Source organism: Nesoenas mayeri (genome assembly GCF_963082525.1).
Source record: "Nesoenas mayeri genome assembly, chromosome: 11".
Classification (NCBI taxonomy): Eukaryota; Metazoa; Chordata; class Aves; order Columbiformes; family Columbidae; genus Nesoenas; species Nesoenas mayeri.
Window position 1 is genome coordinate 2,275,106 of NC_137563.1, and position 19,627 is coordinate 2,294,732.

At 39.7% G+C, this 19,627-nt stretch overlaps 1 protein-coding gene across 2 annotated transcripts in view; it reads right to left on the reverse strand.

Annotated features, from left to right (window-relative positions):
• FBN1 (fibrillin 1) overlaps nt 1-19,627 on the reverse strand; it is a gene marked incomplete at both ends in the record, with an annotated part of 145,410 nt that overhangs the window by 46,949 nt on the left and 78,834 nt on the right. For both annotated transcript variants that reach the window (XM_080351428.1, XM_080351429.1), the window contains 15 exons: nt 549-671; nt 1,554-1,679; nt 1,813-1,938; nt 2,452-2,580; nt 2,673-2,798; nt 4,039-4,263; nt 4,940-5,065; nt 7,598-7,648; nt 8,622-8,759; nt 9,735-9,854; nt 10,544-10,669; nt 13,794-13,919; nt 14,405-14,458; nt 15,671-15,823; nt 17,093-17,215. In XM_080351428.1, coding sequence (XP_080207554.1) covers nt 549-671; nt 1,554-1,679; nt 1,813-1,938; nt 2,452-2,580; nt 2,673-2,798; nt 4,039-4,263; nt 4,940-5,065; nt 7,598-7,648; nt 8,622-8,759; nt 9,735-9,854; nt 10,544-10,669; nt 13,794-13,919; nt 14,405-14,458; nt 15,671-15,823; nt 17,093-17,215 — 1,872 coding nt within the window. The remainder of the gene's footprint in view (nt 1-548; nt 672-1,553; nt 1,680-1,812; nt 1,939-2,451; nt 2,581-2,672; nt 2,799-4,038; nt 4,264-4,939; nt 5,066-7,597; nt 7,649-8,621; nt 8,760-9,734; nt 9,855-10,543; nt 10,670-13,793; nt 13,920-14,404; nt 14,459-15,670; nt 15,824-17,092; nt 17,216-19,627) is intronic.

A 19,627-nucleotide genomic window follows, 5' to 3' on the forward strand; every position in this document is an offset into this window, starting at 1 on the left:
TCTGAAAGTCATTCGGTTTTGAAGTAGTACAGCACACATGCGTTTGACTAAACAAAGAATTAAAAATAGGAATTTTCTTGCTTGCTTAGGAGTAGATCCCACACAACCACAGAACAGGGGGATCAGCTCCTTTTCTAGTATTTCTATTATCTCTCCAATATAACCATAAAGAGCATTTTGGCTTATGTTTATAATGATTCTTTCCATTGACTTCAACACATTTTGGATTTGGATCTAATACAATATTTTAAGGGAGAAGATGTATCACCTACTGAAAACATTACAGCTTTTTGTTACCAAACTCAGAATCACTTTCTGAAATCCTGAAGAATCGATTCCCTTCAAAGTAATACAATCTGCAGTTGTCCAATACTGATACTCTGGAGGTGTTTACTTTAGAAAAAGAAATTCGCTTTCCATGCATTAATTGTGTTGTTTCTGTTTTTACAGGGCATTTGTTATGACAGCTTTCATCTTAAAAAGAAGGTTCCTTTTTAAACTACTGAAATAAACCCTTCCAGCAGAAACGTTCCCAAAATCTCCCTCACCAGTGCATGTCCTGTGGTCTGGCATGAGTGCAAAGCCTTGTTGACAGCTACATTCATAGCTGCCCTCCGAGTTGGTACAGAAGTTCTCACAGCCACCATTCATTATGCTGCACTCATCGATATCTAAAAAGGAGAAAACTACAGTTAAAACCCACAATACCTTTTACTTTAAAGCACCTTTCAAGGACATACTTTGAGCCACCCTTCCAGAATAGCATCAATCCAGAATCTACGCCTGATATTTGCACTCTCCTTGAACATTCAAGTGTTTGCAAATACAGGAATACAGTTCTTTTTCTACATATAAAAATACCACTGTTGGGCTACCCCAGTATCACGAAGGCAACGATGTTTTTGTAAAGATCAAGGGAAAAAATTATCTACCAGGCAAAATTAAAGCCCATGGTTTTTTCCTGGACTCCCATGGCACAATAAAATGCATATAAAAGGATGCACAATAAAACCAGTGGATTTTTCCATAGCACAATAAAATGTATGCATATAAACGAGTACACAATACATGATTTAAGCTAAATGTCATTTATAAAATGGGGCTTTAGGAAACAGTTACAGGAAAAGCCCTACATTTGAGACAACTGCATATCAAATTAAATTGAACCACATGATTCTACTCCATGATCTGCCAGGAATGACAATTTTTAATCAAATATAGGAGTCAGGACTTAACAAGCTATTCCCTTTTAATGATCGAAGCTTGTAGTCTTAGGCTATTTCAAATATTATGCTATTTTGTGCATCATGATTGATTTACTAGAAAAAATAAGCTATTATCCAGTTAACTGTAACGCTGCCATAAGTTCATTCATTCATTCATGGCAAGTAATGGATATGCACATTTTGAGGTTTTTGCCTACTATTTTGACAGGCTGTACTAGATTTTTGAATCACAGTTAAAATGCCTTTATAGAAGTACTAAAAATGAAACAATTCTTCGTGTTTTATCTTCTCTATTCACTAGAGATCCCCTGTAGATTTTGTCCTTACCAACACAGTACAACTTGTCAGGCGTGGACTGATATCCAGGGTTGCAAGCACACTGATACTTTCCAATCAGGTTGACACAATGTCCATTTCTGCACAGGTTGGTGCTTAGGTCACATTCATTAATGTCTGTTGCAAAAGAAAATGAGTGTGTTTGAAGTCTGAATTAAAATGATACTAAAGCAAACATTGTAAATGCACGTGCAGCACAAGAGCGGTATCAAAAGCTGCGCACAACAGTGAATTTGCCTGCATGTCTCACCTATACAAGCAGAGATATTTGGTGATATCTGATGGCCTGGAGGGCAGTCGCACCGAAAGCTTCCCTCTGTGTTGATGCAGGTGCCACCTCGGCAGAGAAGGGGGTTGCGCTGACACTCATCGATGTCTGCAGAGAGAAGGGAATTCATATCAGTGTGGAGTCAGCACCACCACAGCGGCAGCCTGTCTATCACCATTATCTGCTACCCATCACAGCACCATCTGCTACATCGGCTCTGGAGTTATCCCTCACATCACAGTGCAGTGAGTTATCCCTCACACCACAGTGCAGTTAAAACAATTCTTTTTAAATGAATAAATCAAAAAAGGCTGCTTCTAAATTTTCATCTACTCTAACTTCAAAGTTCAAGACAGTATCCCACTTAGTAAAACGGAGATTGTGGGGATAAATTAACATCCTACAACTTGACACTTGCTCACTTATGCTTTGGCATCTTGCAAAAGCAGCGAAGTCACATTTGGGGTGGAAATCAAGTTAAAGTGAGCTTTAGTAAGACTCACAAAATGGGAGAGACTTAAACCCAGACATAATGAAACCTTGAAAAACCAGACCAAACCTATGAATAGCACACTAGCACACAGCATACTATTGCACATCTATGGCCTATAAAAAACATACCCATGCAGTTTTTCATCATCATAAATCCACTTTCATAGCCTTCAAAACATTCACATTCAAAGTCTCCAGGAGTATTGACACAGATGCCTTGGCCACAAAGATCAGGAGAGATGCGGCATTCATCAATATCTGTAACACAAAACACATTCACAGTATTTTCAGGGGAGTCCAGTTTTTCCTTTGCAAATCAAAGTTCCGAGAGATACATCCACGCAATTTACCTGTGCAATTCCTCTCTTCAGAATCCAGGGCAAATCCACTGTCACATCTACACTTAAAACTGCCAATGGTATTTCTGCATTTTCCATGAGTACAAAGACTGGGGACCATTTTGCATTCATTGATATCTAAAAATGAAACAGTAAGGACATATGATGTTATCACTTCATATAAAAACAGCTCATAGAAGAATAACGCCAGCTTCAGCACTCATCCTAGACCACGCTACATAAACTGATACTGGCTTCCACCTAAACGACAATGGAGACAGTCTGCGCTGCAACTCCCAAGAGCACTTTCTGCCACCAAATGCTATTACTCTCCCCTTTTTCCTGCAGGATCTGATCTGCAGCTCACAGAAGTCAACAGTAAGATTTCAGTGGCCAGAGGATCAACCCACAAGGGCAAAGGGTGCTTCCAAACCACTCTGTCTTCGGGTTTCTGAGAAAAAAATGTGACTTACATGAGTCACAGAAAATATAACCAGCATAAGTAAAAGCACATGTCACTTTTCTTTATGGATAATTAATGGCTTAGTAACTGTTCATAAAACTAAGGCTGAAACTAACAACAGTAATTGTCATTCATATACATTTTCCCCTCCTTTCAGACAAAATCTTTAGGTTTGGGGTAACTGGCTTTCTTTATAAATATATTCATATCCTTTTGTGCTTCTGACATCGTCCAGCTTAACCTCACTGGTAACCCTGGAAAGATGGCTTGCAGCACATGATGCTAGGGTGTCACTGCGTGGAATTTAATTTAATGCTGGCAGTTTACCAACAATAGTCATAAACAAGAGTTGGTTTACAGTAAATTAAATTCTGCTGCTTTGAGCTGTCCCCCCAGAAACATTTTTCTCTACTACTCCAAGTAGTTCCACAAGAAATTCCCAAAATTATTCACCCTCCCTTGCTGGCTCCAGAGTAGAATTGAAATTGTTGCACCCTGTACGGGTAGGAAGGATTGCTGTTCCACTGCATCCAAAGCTGACTGCTCAGTTTGTTCCAGTTCCTGCGCTATGAGGTGCCAGCTTTTCAAAGCTATTCCATCAGCCAGATGTGCCATTAGATGCAACGCAGGAGGCAAAATCAGGCACAATTTAACCTGTCTACTAGAGACACAAATTTAGCATTTTGAACCTGCAGTATTACATGGATTTAATGGCCTGTGACACAGATTATATTATCTTGTTTTACTCTGGCTTTCATTTCCATGAAATCTAATCAGATTTACAAATGTGCCTTAAGGTGAGTGGAGTGACTGACTACCACTGAAATCTTCAAACTCACGTGAACTGTCCAAGGGAAGAGTAAAAAGAAGAGCCAGCAGGATTTTCTGGCAACAAATCACAAATGGATCACATACCTTTCGAGAAAGGTTTGCCAGTTATCTCTATCTTTGTAGAGAACCCAGATCCTCTTGGACAAAGAGCTTCATATTCGGGTGATCCCTTCAGAGGACACTCCTCACAGTCGAAGCCCCACGCTGCCCCCACGGAGCAGCAGCAAGCGTCCATCCGGTGCCGGCCCGGGATCTGGGCCGTGCATTGCTCGTCTTCATGCTGCAGGTAGCAACTCTCCAAACGAATGTCTGTTGGGCAATTGAACAACATGTTGAGAGAGAAAGAGAAAGTTTAGTTCCCCATAGGTAAGAGCTGAGTAAGCCCAAAACGCCATTCTGAAAAATGGTGCTCAACGCTTGTAGTAAATTTTGGATCAGAGACGATTTTAAGTATTCCAGCTTACCATAACTACATAAGGCCTTTTATTTACTACGAGCTACACCTTGTTCTCAGACAAATCTTGGGAATTTATTATCATAAAGGGACCACGGTGCTTTGGATGGACAGCGTACAAAAGTTGGATATTGTGTTGCTCCCTCCATTAGGGCGTATGGTGTGCTAGCAACACCACATCCCTCCCCAGATGACCAAGTCCTGGCCCACAATGATCCCCCCACCATTCTTCCACCTCGGTGATTTCAGTGGAGCTGCTGGTGGAGAGTGCTAAGAGCACAGATGATCTGTAAGGAATTAAATCAATGATATTCAACAGCTTGCAGATGGTGATGGGCTTTAGCTGCTACCATTGGAATCTGTTCATATTCCAGTTGAACCAAGTTCATGTCCCTGATTGATTCCATTTGAAAATTGCTTATGTGGCCAGAAATAATTTGCCTTACTTGTAAGAAAACATGCAGTGCAAACATTGCTCACCACATAGATTTGCTCTTGACTAGAAGACCTGTAAATGGAATTAATACCTACCAAGACACGTTCGTCCAGAAGCATCTAAAGTCATTCCATTGGGGCACTGGCAAACAAACGATCCCAAGGTATTGACACACTGCCCATTGGTACAGACTCCAGGAAACACCTCACATTCGTTTACATCTATTTCCAAACAAAATGTGAATAAAAGGAATCACTAGCATGCTACACATGAACACATCAGAAAAAAATACGAACATTCTAATGTTTGTTTTTTAGGGTAAAATGTAAAACCACAGCAGTTTGTATGGCCTGACAAAATTCCAAATATTTAGGATTTCTATGCAAGTCAGCCAGAACCAATTAATTACAGAAAAATGCTGTGATTAGAAATAATACATGATGCTATATGCCATTTGCATAGATATTGAAATTAACCTGAAAAGTAACAAAAAAAGGAAGTGCATAATCCATTTTCATACTCACTGTGGGCCAGATTTTTGAAGCAAATGGGCAAAGAAAGAAAAAGGTAAGTGCATAATGAGATTATGCATTATTCCAACCAGATTAAGTTATGCTCTATTTTGAAACTTTAAAAAAATGTTTGTATTTTTGATGTTTGCGTCTTATCAGGCATACCTCTGCATGTCTGCAAACTATAACATCGGTTGAAATCTGACCCTATGAAATCTGGCCCCTTGTCAGCAATTAGTAACTTTATATAGATGAAAACAAACTCCTTATGACTCCACACAGAGTTTGACTTCATTAAGTAAAGATTATCTTTCTATATTTAAGTGGCAAATTTAGCACTTTTGGGTAAGGATAACTTGATTAGCTGTGTTAACTTGGCCTGATCATAAATAAATGTTTAGTAATAATGTTTAGTAATCTGGGTGTGGGGTCCTTCGTCCTTCACAACCGCCTTTAGGAAAAGTCCCCAGCGTTAATATGGCTGAAGATGAAGCGTGACAATTTTTAAGGCAGGAAGGGATAAGGACAAGAAATGAGAAAAGAATCACTCTGATATTCTATAGCTGAACACTCATGTATAATAAAGAAGCGAGTAGGCTGGACGTGCTGGACTTCCACGCACAACTCCTGGTGTGGAGAGATTCTGCAGCTCTCAGACCACACGGAGCAGGGTGGAGGATGAACGTGGGGGGACATCAAGGAGGGGGTATTATAAATAAAAGGCCCACACTGACTGAAAGTAAAATCAGTGGACTATTAGAAACCACTGAAACACAGGTCATGGCCCATGAGCCGTATTCCAGCTGACAGCTCCAGGGCTCACCCGTAGACTCGAGGAACGACGCTGCCAACTCGGTTTGTTTGCTTGCACAAGGTCCATTACTCATTTGACATTGGCTGCGTATGGGAGAACTGAGTATCACCTTTTGGGAGCTAAACTTCCTTGTCCTGTCTCTCACTCGCCAGTAAATTTCCTAGAGATCTTTCCCTGTCTTGAAAAATGCTGACATTGGTTCAAACCCAAATACAGCTTCAGGACACTAAAAGCAGGGGAAACTGCTCTGAAAAACCTGGGGCTCTCCAGGTCCCACTGAAATGAGCAAGTTTCAAGCATGTAATAGATGTACTCCAAAGTGCTGGTAAAGGAAATGCTGAAAACAGTTATGTCTACATCTTGGAAGGATAAACTTTCCATCCTAGCAGTGTTGAAATGTTCTAAGACTTTCCTTGTGAAGACAGATAGGTGGGGCCACTTTTTTTTCTTTCCCCTTTTCTTTCACTTACACACTCCAGAAAGTGTTGCTGAGGTCAGATAAGTTATGTACAGTGGGTCTGCAGCACAGACGTGCCAAGATATTCAGTCATCATTTGGAAAGCAAAGAATATGTGTGAGGGTGTTCCTCTTTCTTTTTTTTGTTTTGTTTTATTTTATTTTTTATTAAGGGAAAAAACAATGTTTCTTTATGGAAGCTACATATGGGAGTAATTTTTAAAGAATATTTTAACCGCAGTGTCATGTCAGATGTTGTCAGTCAGGATGACCCACAGCAGTTTGAGACTCTCGGAGCTTCTGCATATTATGGAAATATGCAGCACTTTGCCAGGGGTTCAAATCAATTCAAATAAAGATGAAATAGGGTGGGACCTTCAATTCTCACACCAGGCAAAAAGCTGCACATTTTTTACATCTTCAACCTTAACTGTGTCCTGATGCTTTTTGTATTTAAAATAAGCCAATGAAACAATGCTTTGGAATAGGTCTGATTTCAGATAATGCTGCATGGAAGAAAGTCAAGGTTAAAAACAAACAAACAAACAAAACCACAAACCACTTTCATGTGAAATATAGTCTTTAAACATTCTTTTTCTAAAGCATAGTCATGGCTTGTATCCATCGTATCAGTAATGCCATGGTTTATAACATATATAAGATGCATAATTTGCCCAAATAGGTTACCCAGTTAACAGTATATATAATATATATATAATAAGGAGAACCATCTTCTTATACTGATACACACTATAATTGCAAGTGTGTACTTTGAGATAAACTGTAAATATGTAGGAACGTTAAACAACCTGAAACCAAATTCATCCCTGACATAACTGTAATGAAGTCAATGGAACTACACGAGGCAGGAATCTGGCATAGTGTTCCTCTGTGTTAAATTAACCACTTAAATCAAAACACTGGCATTTCTTCATTCAAGCTCTGATTTATGTTAAGGCAACAATAAATACCTTCACACAATGTTCCTCTTATTCTTGAATATCCCTTTTGACATATTGGGTCTGTAAAACAAACAAAAGTGAACTTTTAGAATGCTACAGTCCAAAACTCACTATTAACTTATTGTGCAAAACTGATCATGTGAAATATTGTCTGGAGTTTATTGCTATGAGAAGTCTGAGTATTTAGACAGCATCTCAGTATTTGCTGAAATAATAAAGAGATAACATGGGGCACCTACATAAACTATACAGAGTGCCAGCCATTATCCTCTTTTGCTTCCCATGTGTTTTAGCTAGCTAATCCAAAAGTGGTTTTATGATTCCTGGTTCATTCAAATCAATTAATTCATTTAAGTTGATCCCAGCACATTACAGCCCTATTTAGCACGGATGGATGAGGATGAATTCTGCTAAGATATACAGGAGGAATTTAACTAAAGATTTGAGCAAACGAGCAGCTTTCAGCATCTAGAAATAACAACCCACACACATTTCTGCATTCATCAGCTCATCCCTGGGTTCCCAGCTCGTCCCACAGTTCAGTCTAATTATCAAGTGAATATGTAGAGATCTCAACCCATCAGCTCTAGGATTCTTTAGGTCACCAGTTAATCTACAGAGTATAACAACAAGGGCGACTCCCTCTCCTCCCTCCATTACCACACCAAAGATACATTTCTTGCAAACATTTTCTTAGGAGCTCTGGGGAACGTGTATCTATTGCTACATCATTAGGAACTCTCGATCACTAATTATGACAAACCATGCTAAAGTAATGCTGCAAGTTACAGACTGTAGGTGTGGTCCCTTCCCTTCAGAATTTAAACTTGTTTACTATAAAATCCAAAGTTCCAACTTTCTATAGCTACATGCTGCCTCTCAGATTTCTCATTTTCAGACCAAATAAGGAACGAATCCTTGATAAGAGAAAAAGTTATTTGTCCAGCCTGTGCCCAAACTTCTATGCCAATAATCCAGACCGACCTCAGAATAGGAAAATCTCTAGATTCCTGAGAAAAACCAAGAGCGTTACCTCGTTCACAGGGTGTACACGGGCTTCCCCAAGCAGCCCCCAGTGACGAACAGCACTGCGACTTCAGAGTTGCTCCGTTGATATTTATTTCACACCTTCCATCCACTATGTTCTGCCAACAGGTACCCTTAACAGTTTCTGTTTGATAAAAAAATTCAATGTATTGTCATGCAGATTGTTTAGCATTATACATCAATATATCTGCAAACACGCTTGAATTTAACAGTGAAAAAAATCAGCCTTTCATTATAACTGACCACATTAGATCGGTATTTATTTTAAAAGCTTTTAATTTATCCTTCTCTATGCTGGACTATAGCCTGAAACCATCCCAGTACAGAGCCCTTGCAAATCCCAGTTTATTCTTATTAACCGTAACAGGGAATATCTCAACACCATTCAAGATCTGAGTCGTTGTATTTGTTATGACTCAGACTAGAGGCACATGCAGAAGAACAGGGTGGACATGAACCCCTTCTAGCTCTTCCATTAATTTATTAGATCCCTCAGTCTGGATATCTGATCTTCCCACACAGGGAGTGGCAGGAGATACACAAGGATCAGACAGAGCTATGGTTCCGCAGTCTTCCTCACTGACGAGGCAACAGCTATAAACTACTGTCTCTCCAGAACAGGTAAGGGAAGAAATTGTGAGTCCATAGAGTATGTGAGTCACAGCATTGTCTGAGGCTGCTCTTGAGCTGCTCTGGACTGCACACAGCTTACGCATGCTCCATCTCAAACAGAAAACTGGCCTTTCCAGAGCACAGATCTCAACGAGAACACATCTGTCCCTCTTGCAGGGGGAATTAAGTGGCTGAGCATAGTCCTGAAGAAGTAGTCGTAGCATTTCTATATTTGTTACCAAAAAAATATGTCATCTACCTTTCAAATTTGACATGGAAGCACACCAGGCTCCCAAGTGCTGGTCACACTTTATGTACACACAGTAATGGTGAAAACAAACACTTTCTTAACATCATTTCTGTAATGTTTTCCACTGAATTTATCTACACAAGTTAATTATTTTCTAAACGTGGCTTACAATACAATATTTGTAGGTCACTAGACATTTTCCACCAGCAAATGTAAAGACTTCAGAAGAATAAATACCTATGCAGATGGTTCTGGTTGTATCCAAAGTGCTTTCAGGAGAACATTCACAAGCAAAAGAGCCTGGTGTGTTTTTGCACACCCCATTAACACAGGGGTTGGATTCACACTCATCAATATCTAGAAGAGAAACACACTGCTGTTAGTGCTGGGGAGCAGTAAAAACATTACACATGGCCTTTTTCAGCTTAGGAAAACAAGGAAGAAGCTTTCCTCCTGACCACTTTTCCTGATATTCTGCTTTTGTGTTATGAAACCCTTCACAGCAGCCTAATGGCGCTTGTGTCCTAAAGACAGACCCAAACATCGGAACATTAACACACTGAACTTGGAAGCAGCATCTCGTTTTTCAGTGATATCCAGCTATTGCTCTGCTTTGTGGGGATAGACTGTGTTGTTTAAATGATCTGATACACGTCCTGTCTGTGGCTCAAAAAGGGTCCAAACTAGGAGCCGTCTGGCTCTGTCCTCCACACAGATAACAAATTCGTGAAACTTGGTTCTTCTCACAGTGCGGGCCCACTGTTAGTAGTCACTGTGGAGAGTGCTACTACAGATCTAATACAGGCTGTTCCATGAGGTTATCTCATTATTCCATTTTGGCCTTGTCTCTCCTTATTCCTTTTCTTCCCCATATAATTTCTATTGGTTTGTTTTTTTGGGTTTCTTTATGGTTTTTGGGTTTGTTTTGGTTTGGTTTTTTTTAGTTCTATACATTATATCCTTATCAAGGTTCAAAGTATTCCTGGAACAATGTGAGAACAATCCAAATGAATGAAACTGGGGTGAAATGGAGCGTTACCAGTTACCTTCACACGTCTTTAGGTCAGGAGTGTATACAAATCCCTTCGGACAGGTGCAGGTGAAACTTCCAGGGGTATTTCTGCATTGCCCGTTGTCACAAAGCAGCATGTTCAGCGCACATTCATCAATGTCTACAATGAAAATCAAGAACTCTTTAAGAAAGAAAACATCCCTGAAATAGAAGCCAAGACAGAATTTGCTTCCCAATAGCCACATTTGATTAGATTTTGTGTATGTGGAGAGAGGAGACAAAGGGAGCAGAAAAAGAGAGACAAAATACTCACACAAGACTTGCACTGTTTTTTAAAGACACTAAAAAGATTTCTAGATTCTTTTAGTAGACAACAGGCTTGGAATGATTTCAAATGGAAATGACCATTCCAAATGACTAACAGTAAAGATCCTACTTACTGCACCTTCCTTCTTCATGAAAACTATCATTAAAACAATGGAAACAATAATAATGGTATTCATTCAAACCACACAAATATTACCTAGAGAAAAAATAGTATTTTAATTTTGTTTTTTAAATAGATAAAAATAAAAAAACTTTCTCTATATATTTTTGTTGACTTTTTCCTGAGCTTTGTTCTCCAGTGGGCTGGTTTGCTTTTATAAGAGCTTGTACTTCCTTTCTACACATATCCATAATTTGTGACAGCCACACCATGGTTCAAAATAAAGTTGGGAATCACACTTATACTGTGGAATAGGTCTATGCAGTCTCTGATTCCATGCACAGCAGCCCCAAAAGAAATGAGGAGAGGATTGGTTTGGAAAGCTTTGCTGGTCATCCTGGTCTTTTAATCACCATTTTTTCCAAGCTGGCTCTGAACTGTCTTAGATGTTACGGTTAACAAGGCCAATGTGAGTCTACACTTGCTTCAGAGGTGAAAAATTTAAATAGAAATGCTAGCGCTAAATTTCAAGAGCCCTTAGGAAATCATTGGAAGAGCTGTGGTCATTAGAGAGGAGTTGCAAGAAGGTGGCAATGGGCCATAGGTGGCAGGTGAAGAGCAGGAGACCCCAAGAGCAGACAGGAACAACTGGCTCAATCAGCGAGGCCTCGGAAAGTGTTGAGAGAAGTTGGGAAGACTCGAGGGTCAAGCGCAGCAGCTGGGAACAGCGAAAGGCCCAGGAAAAGCAGGGAGATTTGCAGAATAAAACAGACCGTGTGGGAAGCTTCACAGCAGTTCAGAAAAATTGAGAGAGGGCCAGGTGGAACATTACAGAAGAATGGGAAACAGCTGTGATGGAGCATGGACGTGGGCTGCACCAGGGTGGGCTGGGGAGCAGCTGGAAAACTCGCAGATGGATGGAGAGAAGAGAAGGGATGCCATGAGCTATGGGCAGACACTGAAATGGGACATGGATAATTAAAGCCAAAGAAACAAATGGGAAAATGGGATGAATTACAGCATGAATTTTATCAAAGACAGATCGACTCTTATTTTTTTTCAAAAAGAAGATAGTGGATAGTTTAGACTGGGATATCACAGATGACTTAAGGTATTTACCTTTAAGTAGAGAATACAGAACCCAAATAAAATTATTATGTAAGCTGGACATAACAGGAAGGAATTTAAGAAGTTTGAGGTGGCTCCAGAGCTGGCTGAAGGGGAGATTACAGTAGGGTATATTAAAAAGTAGAGTAATCACGATGGAAAGAGGATATTAGCCATGCCTCTCAGGGATCCTATAAAACAATAATTGCAATGTAGAAATAAAAATTGAATGGGATCAAAAACTGTGGACAACACTAAGCTGGAAGTTAATTCCAATAATCATGCAAGACTAAATTAATCTTGACTATGTGAATGAGAGAAATAGGATTAAATATAATCACCAGCATTCAAAACCTCGCAATTAGGGACCAATAACAATAACATGTTATAAACCAGAACACATCAGTTGAAGGCTATGGAAACTCTGGATGTAACTCCCAGTTAGAGACTGACTTTGATCCCAAAGGATGATATATATTTAAGAAATGACTAATGCACTCTAGAGCCAGTTTAGGCAGGCTTTTCCTAGGGGCAATGGAGAATTACTGGCACCACTATACAATGCACTGGTCAGACCTCATCAGAATGCTGCATCCACTGGGCAGATCAGTTGTGCTCAACACGAGGCTGAAGGCTCTCTTAAGTGTGGATTTGGATAGTTTAGCCCACGAACTTGAGAAAGGGTATGATAATTCTCTATAAATACTCTGGGGATAAGTGCTGACAGGGTGCTAAGTCAAAGGATAATGTTAGTACAGCATCAAGTAGTGATAAAAGGATCACAAACAAATTTGAACAGGAAACCAGAAGAAATTTCTAATGAGATGTGCCAAGGAGGTTTGGAACAATGCACCAATGAAGGAGTGGAAGAAAGGGATCTAAAGGGTTTTAAGTTATGGGCTTTCAATGGGATAATGTAATAGAACAAGAAAATTGTCAGAATTAAAATTTGCAACAGGAGTTTGTAGGCATCTGATGCTTTATTCAACATCCAAGATAGTGTGACTTGGACTGCTACTGATTTGAATTCTTTTCATCCCATGCTACAGTGCTCCCACTGGACACCTCCAAGGAGCAAGAACAACTTGTATCACCTTTTCTGTGATGAAGAATTTGGCTTTGGGTTTTTTTTCACTTTTACAGCACAGGAAACCAGCCCTACCCTGAGACACACGTGCCATCCGATTCCACTGCTGCTTCCAATGACAGGAAATTCTCCTGCGTCTGGCCAGTACACTTAACAGAGTTAAACCAGTAGCCCTGTCTGAAACTTGAAAGGCAATCATCCCCAAAGTAAGAGCTGGGAGAAACCATGTAAGCCTTCTGTAGCACATGGGATGCTGATCTTCTTATGATCAGTTGGGAGTTTTACTTAAATCTGCTGCTCTTGGAGGCACCCAGCACAGCAGTGATCCTAGACCCCCCTGTGGTGCTCTGCAATTGCTGGATCTGAATTCTTTTCATTTTCAGAAACACTGGTAGTGCAGAGTACATGTTCACCAGACTTAACTGAACTGGATATTTATTGCCTGGTTGCCAGTGATTTAAGTCACTGATGGCAACGGTCCCTCACAGTGGAGGATTTTATGAGCATTGCAAAGCACTGAAATTAAAACAAGAGCTCAGCAGAAACATCCCGATGTATCAGAAAAGCAGGTAGTGGATCTGATGAAACACTGGGGGGAAAAAAAGGCAAAAGAGGATAAAAACAAGCATCAAACTTCAAAAGTAAAAATGGGATGTTTTATACCAATGCAGTTTTTCCCAGTTGAATCCACTTCATATCCAGGGTTACAAATACATTTGTATGTTCCATGCAGATTCTCACACCTTCCATTTGGACAGAGATCGGTATCCAGTAAGCACTCATTAATATCTACACAAAGACAAAAAACAGAAACAAAACGAAGAAAACAGAGTCAGTTGCTGAGGGGTCGTGGGGCTTAATTCTCCAAACTAGAAAATGATAGATTTCCAATATCACTAACAATAGCTGCTCCACGTAGTTCTGATGAGGGAATTCACACGTAAATATTCACACTCAAGAGAAAAAAAGCATCCCTTTCACACTGATTCTGACCATCTCTAGAGCACAGACATTTAAGAGACTTGCAACTGTAGATAAGATATATCTATCTATAGATAGATATTATCTCCTGATGGCATCGCTCTCCAAAGATATATTCTCCAAAGAATGAACACTCTTCCTTTCTGAATGCTCATTTAATCCTAAATTATTGTTATGTGTCATGTCAATAAGCCTTCCTCCCATTCTTTCCTGCTGTCATCCCACTGGTATGTCTAACAAATCCAAGCTTTTAGGCAGAGCTGCTATAGTTTAATTACATTAGGTGATCTTACCATTTCCTCCTGCCGTCATGCCAGTTCCGCTGCTGCACAGGGCCTGGTATTCAGCTGAAAAAATATTAAAGTACTTACTGGAATATTCTTTCTTACCTCATTGCTTTCAGCATCATCATATATAATATGTCAATTAATTATTCAAATGAAATAACATACCCTGCAATTATTCAAAAGCATTAATAGCCTCACAGTGTTCTGAAGCTGTGAAATGTTTTAGCAGATTCAGGCTCTGCATCTGCTCACGAAGATGGATGAGGAAAAGCTTCACATGCAGAACTGAGGCATTTAGGAATAGACATAAACTTCATGCTGGCCCTCCTACACAAACGAACCGTAACATATACACAGCAAGATTCTCCACAACTCATTTGCCCAAGTGCCTGTGCAAGGTGCACGTTCAAAGTGACCAGGAACCAGAAAAGGTTTTGCTATATATCTACCCCATATTTAACTTTTAGCAGGAACGTCTTCAGGAGTTCAGAGCAGATCGACAATCTCTGAGCCTTTTTTAAAAACAACCAACAGTATCAAAGTATCTCAATCACTGCTGGGTTCAAGTTCTTCTTTTGAGGTCAGAATAATCAAAAGAATAAACTGATGGTCAGATCAGCATTAATTGTTGCCATGTAGATCAGCATCTTCCAATATATTTGCACTTTAATAACAGCCCAAATAATCAGACTGCTAAAAATAATAAATATTATAAATATTTATGGATTTAGCCGTCTTTAAGGAAAATCCCATGCAACACATCTTCCACTATTATCATAACCAGCAGGTTAACAGGTATTCTCAACCAGCTTCACTGCATGTTTGTTTTTGCATTGACTATCCAAAAGCTACTTAGTCTACAAACAATTCCAGATCCCTTGAAGGCTATAGAATTCAGGCAGCAAACGTCTGACTGACAGGTGTACATAAGGATGTGAATACATGAATTACTCAAGAGGTTTCCATGAATAACTTGAGGTCAAAATGGTACTTTTTGTTATCCACATCTATCAAAATAGTTTGTTGTTTGAAAATCTGGTTTAACGCATGTAACAACTCTGGACTCAGATATTGGCATTTACTGTTGCTTTAAAAAATTCTCTCCTTTACTCTTCCAACATGCAAAACAGCAGATTGCTCAAAATATATCAAATGTTATAGGAAAATTTAACCCTTCTGGTTCAGTTTATACTAAACTGTACTTTAGCTTTCTAAAAATTGTTTATCAACATAAAGCTTAGATTTGAATATGTACCAGTAAATATGCTGTACCTGAATTTTGCGCTGGGCAGGGCTGGCAGGGCTCCCCAAAGGCATAGTCAGTGCTGGCACAACAGCACTCTGATTTTGTAACTGCGCCGGTTAATGGTCTCACGCATTGTCCCCTCTTGTAGCCACCATAGCATGTGCTGCGCATATGTGTATCTGAGGCAAGAAATCGCTGTTAATCCTGCCATAGCCAACTGTCATAAATTACAACAAGTATTAAACGTAGCTCGGGTGTGATAAACACTGTATAATAGCTGTCAAAACAAAACATCTTTCACCATTTCCTTATGCTTTTCACCCAGCCATACCCTCACTCTGCTCAGCACGGGAAATACTTTTTCCTCACGCTCCTAAGCGTTCAGACATACAAACGAGTTACTGCATTTAATGGCTTAACATGCATTAGTGAAGTACTAGGGGAACAACAAATACTTTACCTTGAACTAGCAAGACACCATTGGGAAAAGGGACAAAGTCTCTGTCATATGACAGGGACATTATTCACTTGTAACTTGACAGCAACAGTGCCAGGAGAGAGAACCAAGTATATAGCAAAACATCCAACAAATCTCAGCACTGTTTACTTTACTCTCAAACTCAGAGAACTCATTTGATTTTAACAAGAAGTATTTTCTCTCCCTCCCAACCTTGTTAGTTGTCTCTGTTTCATCCAGGCTAAAACCACCACTGGTACAAATACTGGATTAGGCCCATTAAGGTGACCCTAAAGCTTTTGTTTTCACTTTATACCTGAAAAAAGCCAGAATGGGAGGAAAAGAAAAACTTGCATGGGGAAGAGATCAAAAAATATGCTGTCATTTTAAAAAATCTTTTTTTTTGGAAAAAACAACAACAAAAAAAAGTCAGTAATGATATTCCAGCGATAAGGTTTAAAATGATGATGTTTTCAGGTCCTGGGGTGACATTTCTCACTTTTTAAATACTAGCCCATAAGTGCTGTCAGACACATTTGAATTTGAAAATCAAAGATCTCAAATGTGTTTCACTCATAGAGAAACTGGCAGAAGTGGAAAAATTGATACGCCCCACTTTAAATGACGGGGAAAGAGTAATGACATCTTTCAGCTCGGTGACAAACGAAGAATTTTACATTGACAGAAATGGGGCAAATTCTCAGCTACTCAGCAGCACTGCTCACCTCCACCAGCACCACACTGTACTGACTACCTGACCTTGTGATTTGACACACACTTTTTTCTCTTTAAATGCAAAGGAAAAGATAGAAGAGCAAACCGGGCTATTGTAGTAAATACCCCTGAGCTGTTAGTATCCACCATAACTAGCACCCACCAATCCATTATAAAAATGGTAACGTCTACATTTACACTTGGTCTGTCCATCCGTCTAGCATGAGTGCCTTAACATTGGCTAATTGTGACTCGCCACACATGAAGCTTGTCTTACCGACACACACGCGTCCGTCCAGTCCTACTGCAAGGCCAGGGAAGCATTCACATCTGAAAGAGCCATCAGTGTTCACACAGCGCCCGTTCATGCATATTCCAGCTGTCTCACACTCATCAATGTCTGTTGGAGAACAGAATGAGCTTTATTAGGAACTAAATTACACAGTGTTCAATGGCTGGCTGAAACTTGCACTTGTGCAGCTTATTTTCAATGTATCCTATAGAAAAATATCAAGTGTAAATGGAAACTAGTTCAAGTAAAGGTTTTATTAAGAATAACGATTAATTCATTCTGGGAAATGGAGGAAGAAAATGCACAATTCGGGAGAAATAAACAGAACAAAATAATTTCACAGTCCTTGGAAAGCAAAAAGGGGCTACATTCTCCTAACTTGTTCCCAAGAGGAACATATTCTGATTTACAGGTCATTAGGGCAAAAACATAATCAGAGGAAGGACAAAATTGTGACTGCTGAGACAAAGGACTTCTGTAGTGTTTAAGAGCGCATCCCCTTTCTGTGGTAACAGATTATCCTGTAAGAAATGAGTCTAAATAGATAGCAAATTGAATCTTTCACCCTCACACGAGGTCCCTTCACGGGGCCATCAAAGAATTTCCCTTCCATCTGCTGGGGGTTCAGATTTTGGACGTCCATCGGCCCGTCCGCAGCCACCCCTGCCCCACGTCGTGTCTCTCCGGTGATCTGCATGACAATCGGCTTTTCCTATCAGATGCTCATTACAGCCCATTTTATAAACTTTAAATGGACAGACTGCACTCCAGCCTTGACAGGAACTTGTTAATGATTTGAGCCCTGAGCACAAGCTCCCACCTTTGCCCAACAATAGTGCGTTGAACAATAAGGCCCTTAGCAAAGAAATACTGAGTGAAGCCTTATAATATTAGACTATCACAAAGGGACATCAAATTAGTACTAAATTCTAAAGGCTGCGTATCCTGTCAATAGTAAGATCATTCTCTAGAGACAGAGAGCATGCCATTGTTTTATAAGTGATTAAGAAAAGTAGAGTTTAGAATATTGTTTGGATGTATGTACAACCTTTATAAAATAATCGCATCGTAACAACTCTCCATAATATACCCAAGAGACAGTGTGTGTGACAACTTCCTTTTTTTGACCTTAAAAGGGCAAATTGAGAGTGAAACACCTCTGTGTTTTACTTAGTTTGTGTTGTTTGGCATAGCACATGGCTTGTATGATCCAAGATTCCTTTTTCAAGCTGCATTTTAAAATAGAAGTTATATTTAAGTATGTAGGCTTGATTCCTTTCTACTTCATCCTGCAATCTTTTGTTCTGTTTCAGAAACCTTAAACACTTTTCCTACTTTTAGCCCTTACTCAGTGTAAGTAAAAACAGAGTTGGGACTTCAAAATACGCCCATACTATTTAACAGTGTAGGCAGTTACTTTGTTAGACAACACTGTACTCCTTTGATAGATACAAGCTCTCCTAAAAACAAAAACAACCCCCACAACTTTCCTTTCTTAAGGTTACTTATAGAAACAGAAAGGCAAAGTTACTTTTTGTTTCCTTTTCCTGTAAATTTTCAAAAGCTATTCGTAAGCTAACGAGAGTTGAAATGTGCAATCCGTTTTCTTTTGCACCGACTTACTTATAAATGCTTTGAAAATACTGTTGTAGATGTTTCACAGAAAGGTGAAGTGGGTCCCGCAGAATTGCACCGATCAGCTGAGAACGTGGCTCCAGTAAAGATCACAGTATCACAGCATGTTTGGGATTGGAAGAGACCTCAAAAGATCATCTAGTCCAATCTCCTCTGCTCTTACCAGGGCTGAGATTCCACGCGGTAAATCATCTGCACCTGCAGGCCTTAAGTCCAAATTTCTAACCTTGACAGGACTCCGTTGTCTTCCGTGGCGAAAGTCACCATTTGGACAACTTCAAAAATACTCATTTTTCTGACTTTTGCCAGAATACCTCAACCTGGTTCTGGAAAACCACACGGTGGGCTCATTCTCCATGTCCAATGAGTTTTTGCCTTTTCTACTTAGCTTGCTCAGTAGTGTCAGCTGGGTATATTAAGTCCTCTAATTTTACCCAGGAAAAACTTGCTCAGGCTTCTGAGCTGCCACTTTAGGTTGCCTTGCAGTAGCTTTCAATTTGGGGAGCTCCCGTTTGGTCTAAGATGAAACAATGTATGGAACAGGAATCACACTTTAATCCTCTGCCTGCCTGATGTAAGTATTTCTGAAAAATCATCAGCAAAAGAATCTAATGGTGAATAAGTTTAGAATGTCTTGTATTACAGGGAATACATAAGACTATGGTGTAACATTCTTTTTTGGCATGTTACTTCATACGGCCTGAGTGGAATTTTTTACCAGACAGCCAAGCATATGCCCTTTACGTATACTTAAATTCCAGTTTTATGGAACTAAGTATCATTTACAGTATCCCAAACTTTGGGTTAGAAATTCTTCATAGCTCCAAATGCATCTTAGAGTACATCGAATGAGATGTTTCTAGGAGCAACGTCGCACACTGCAGT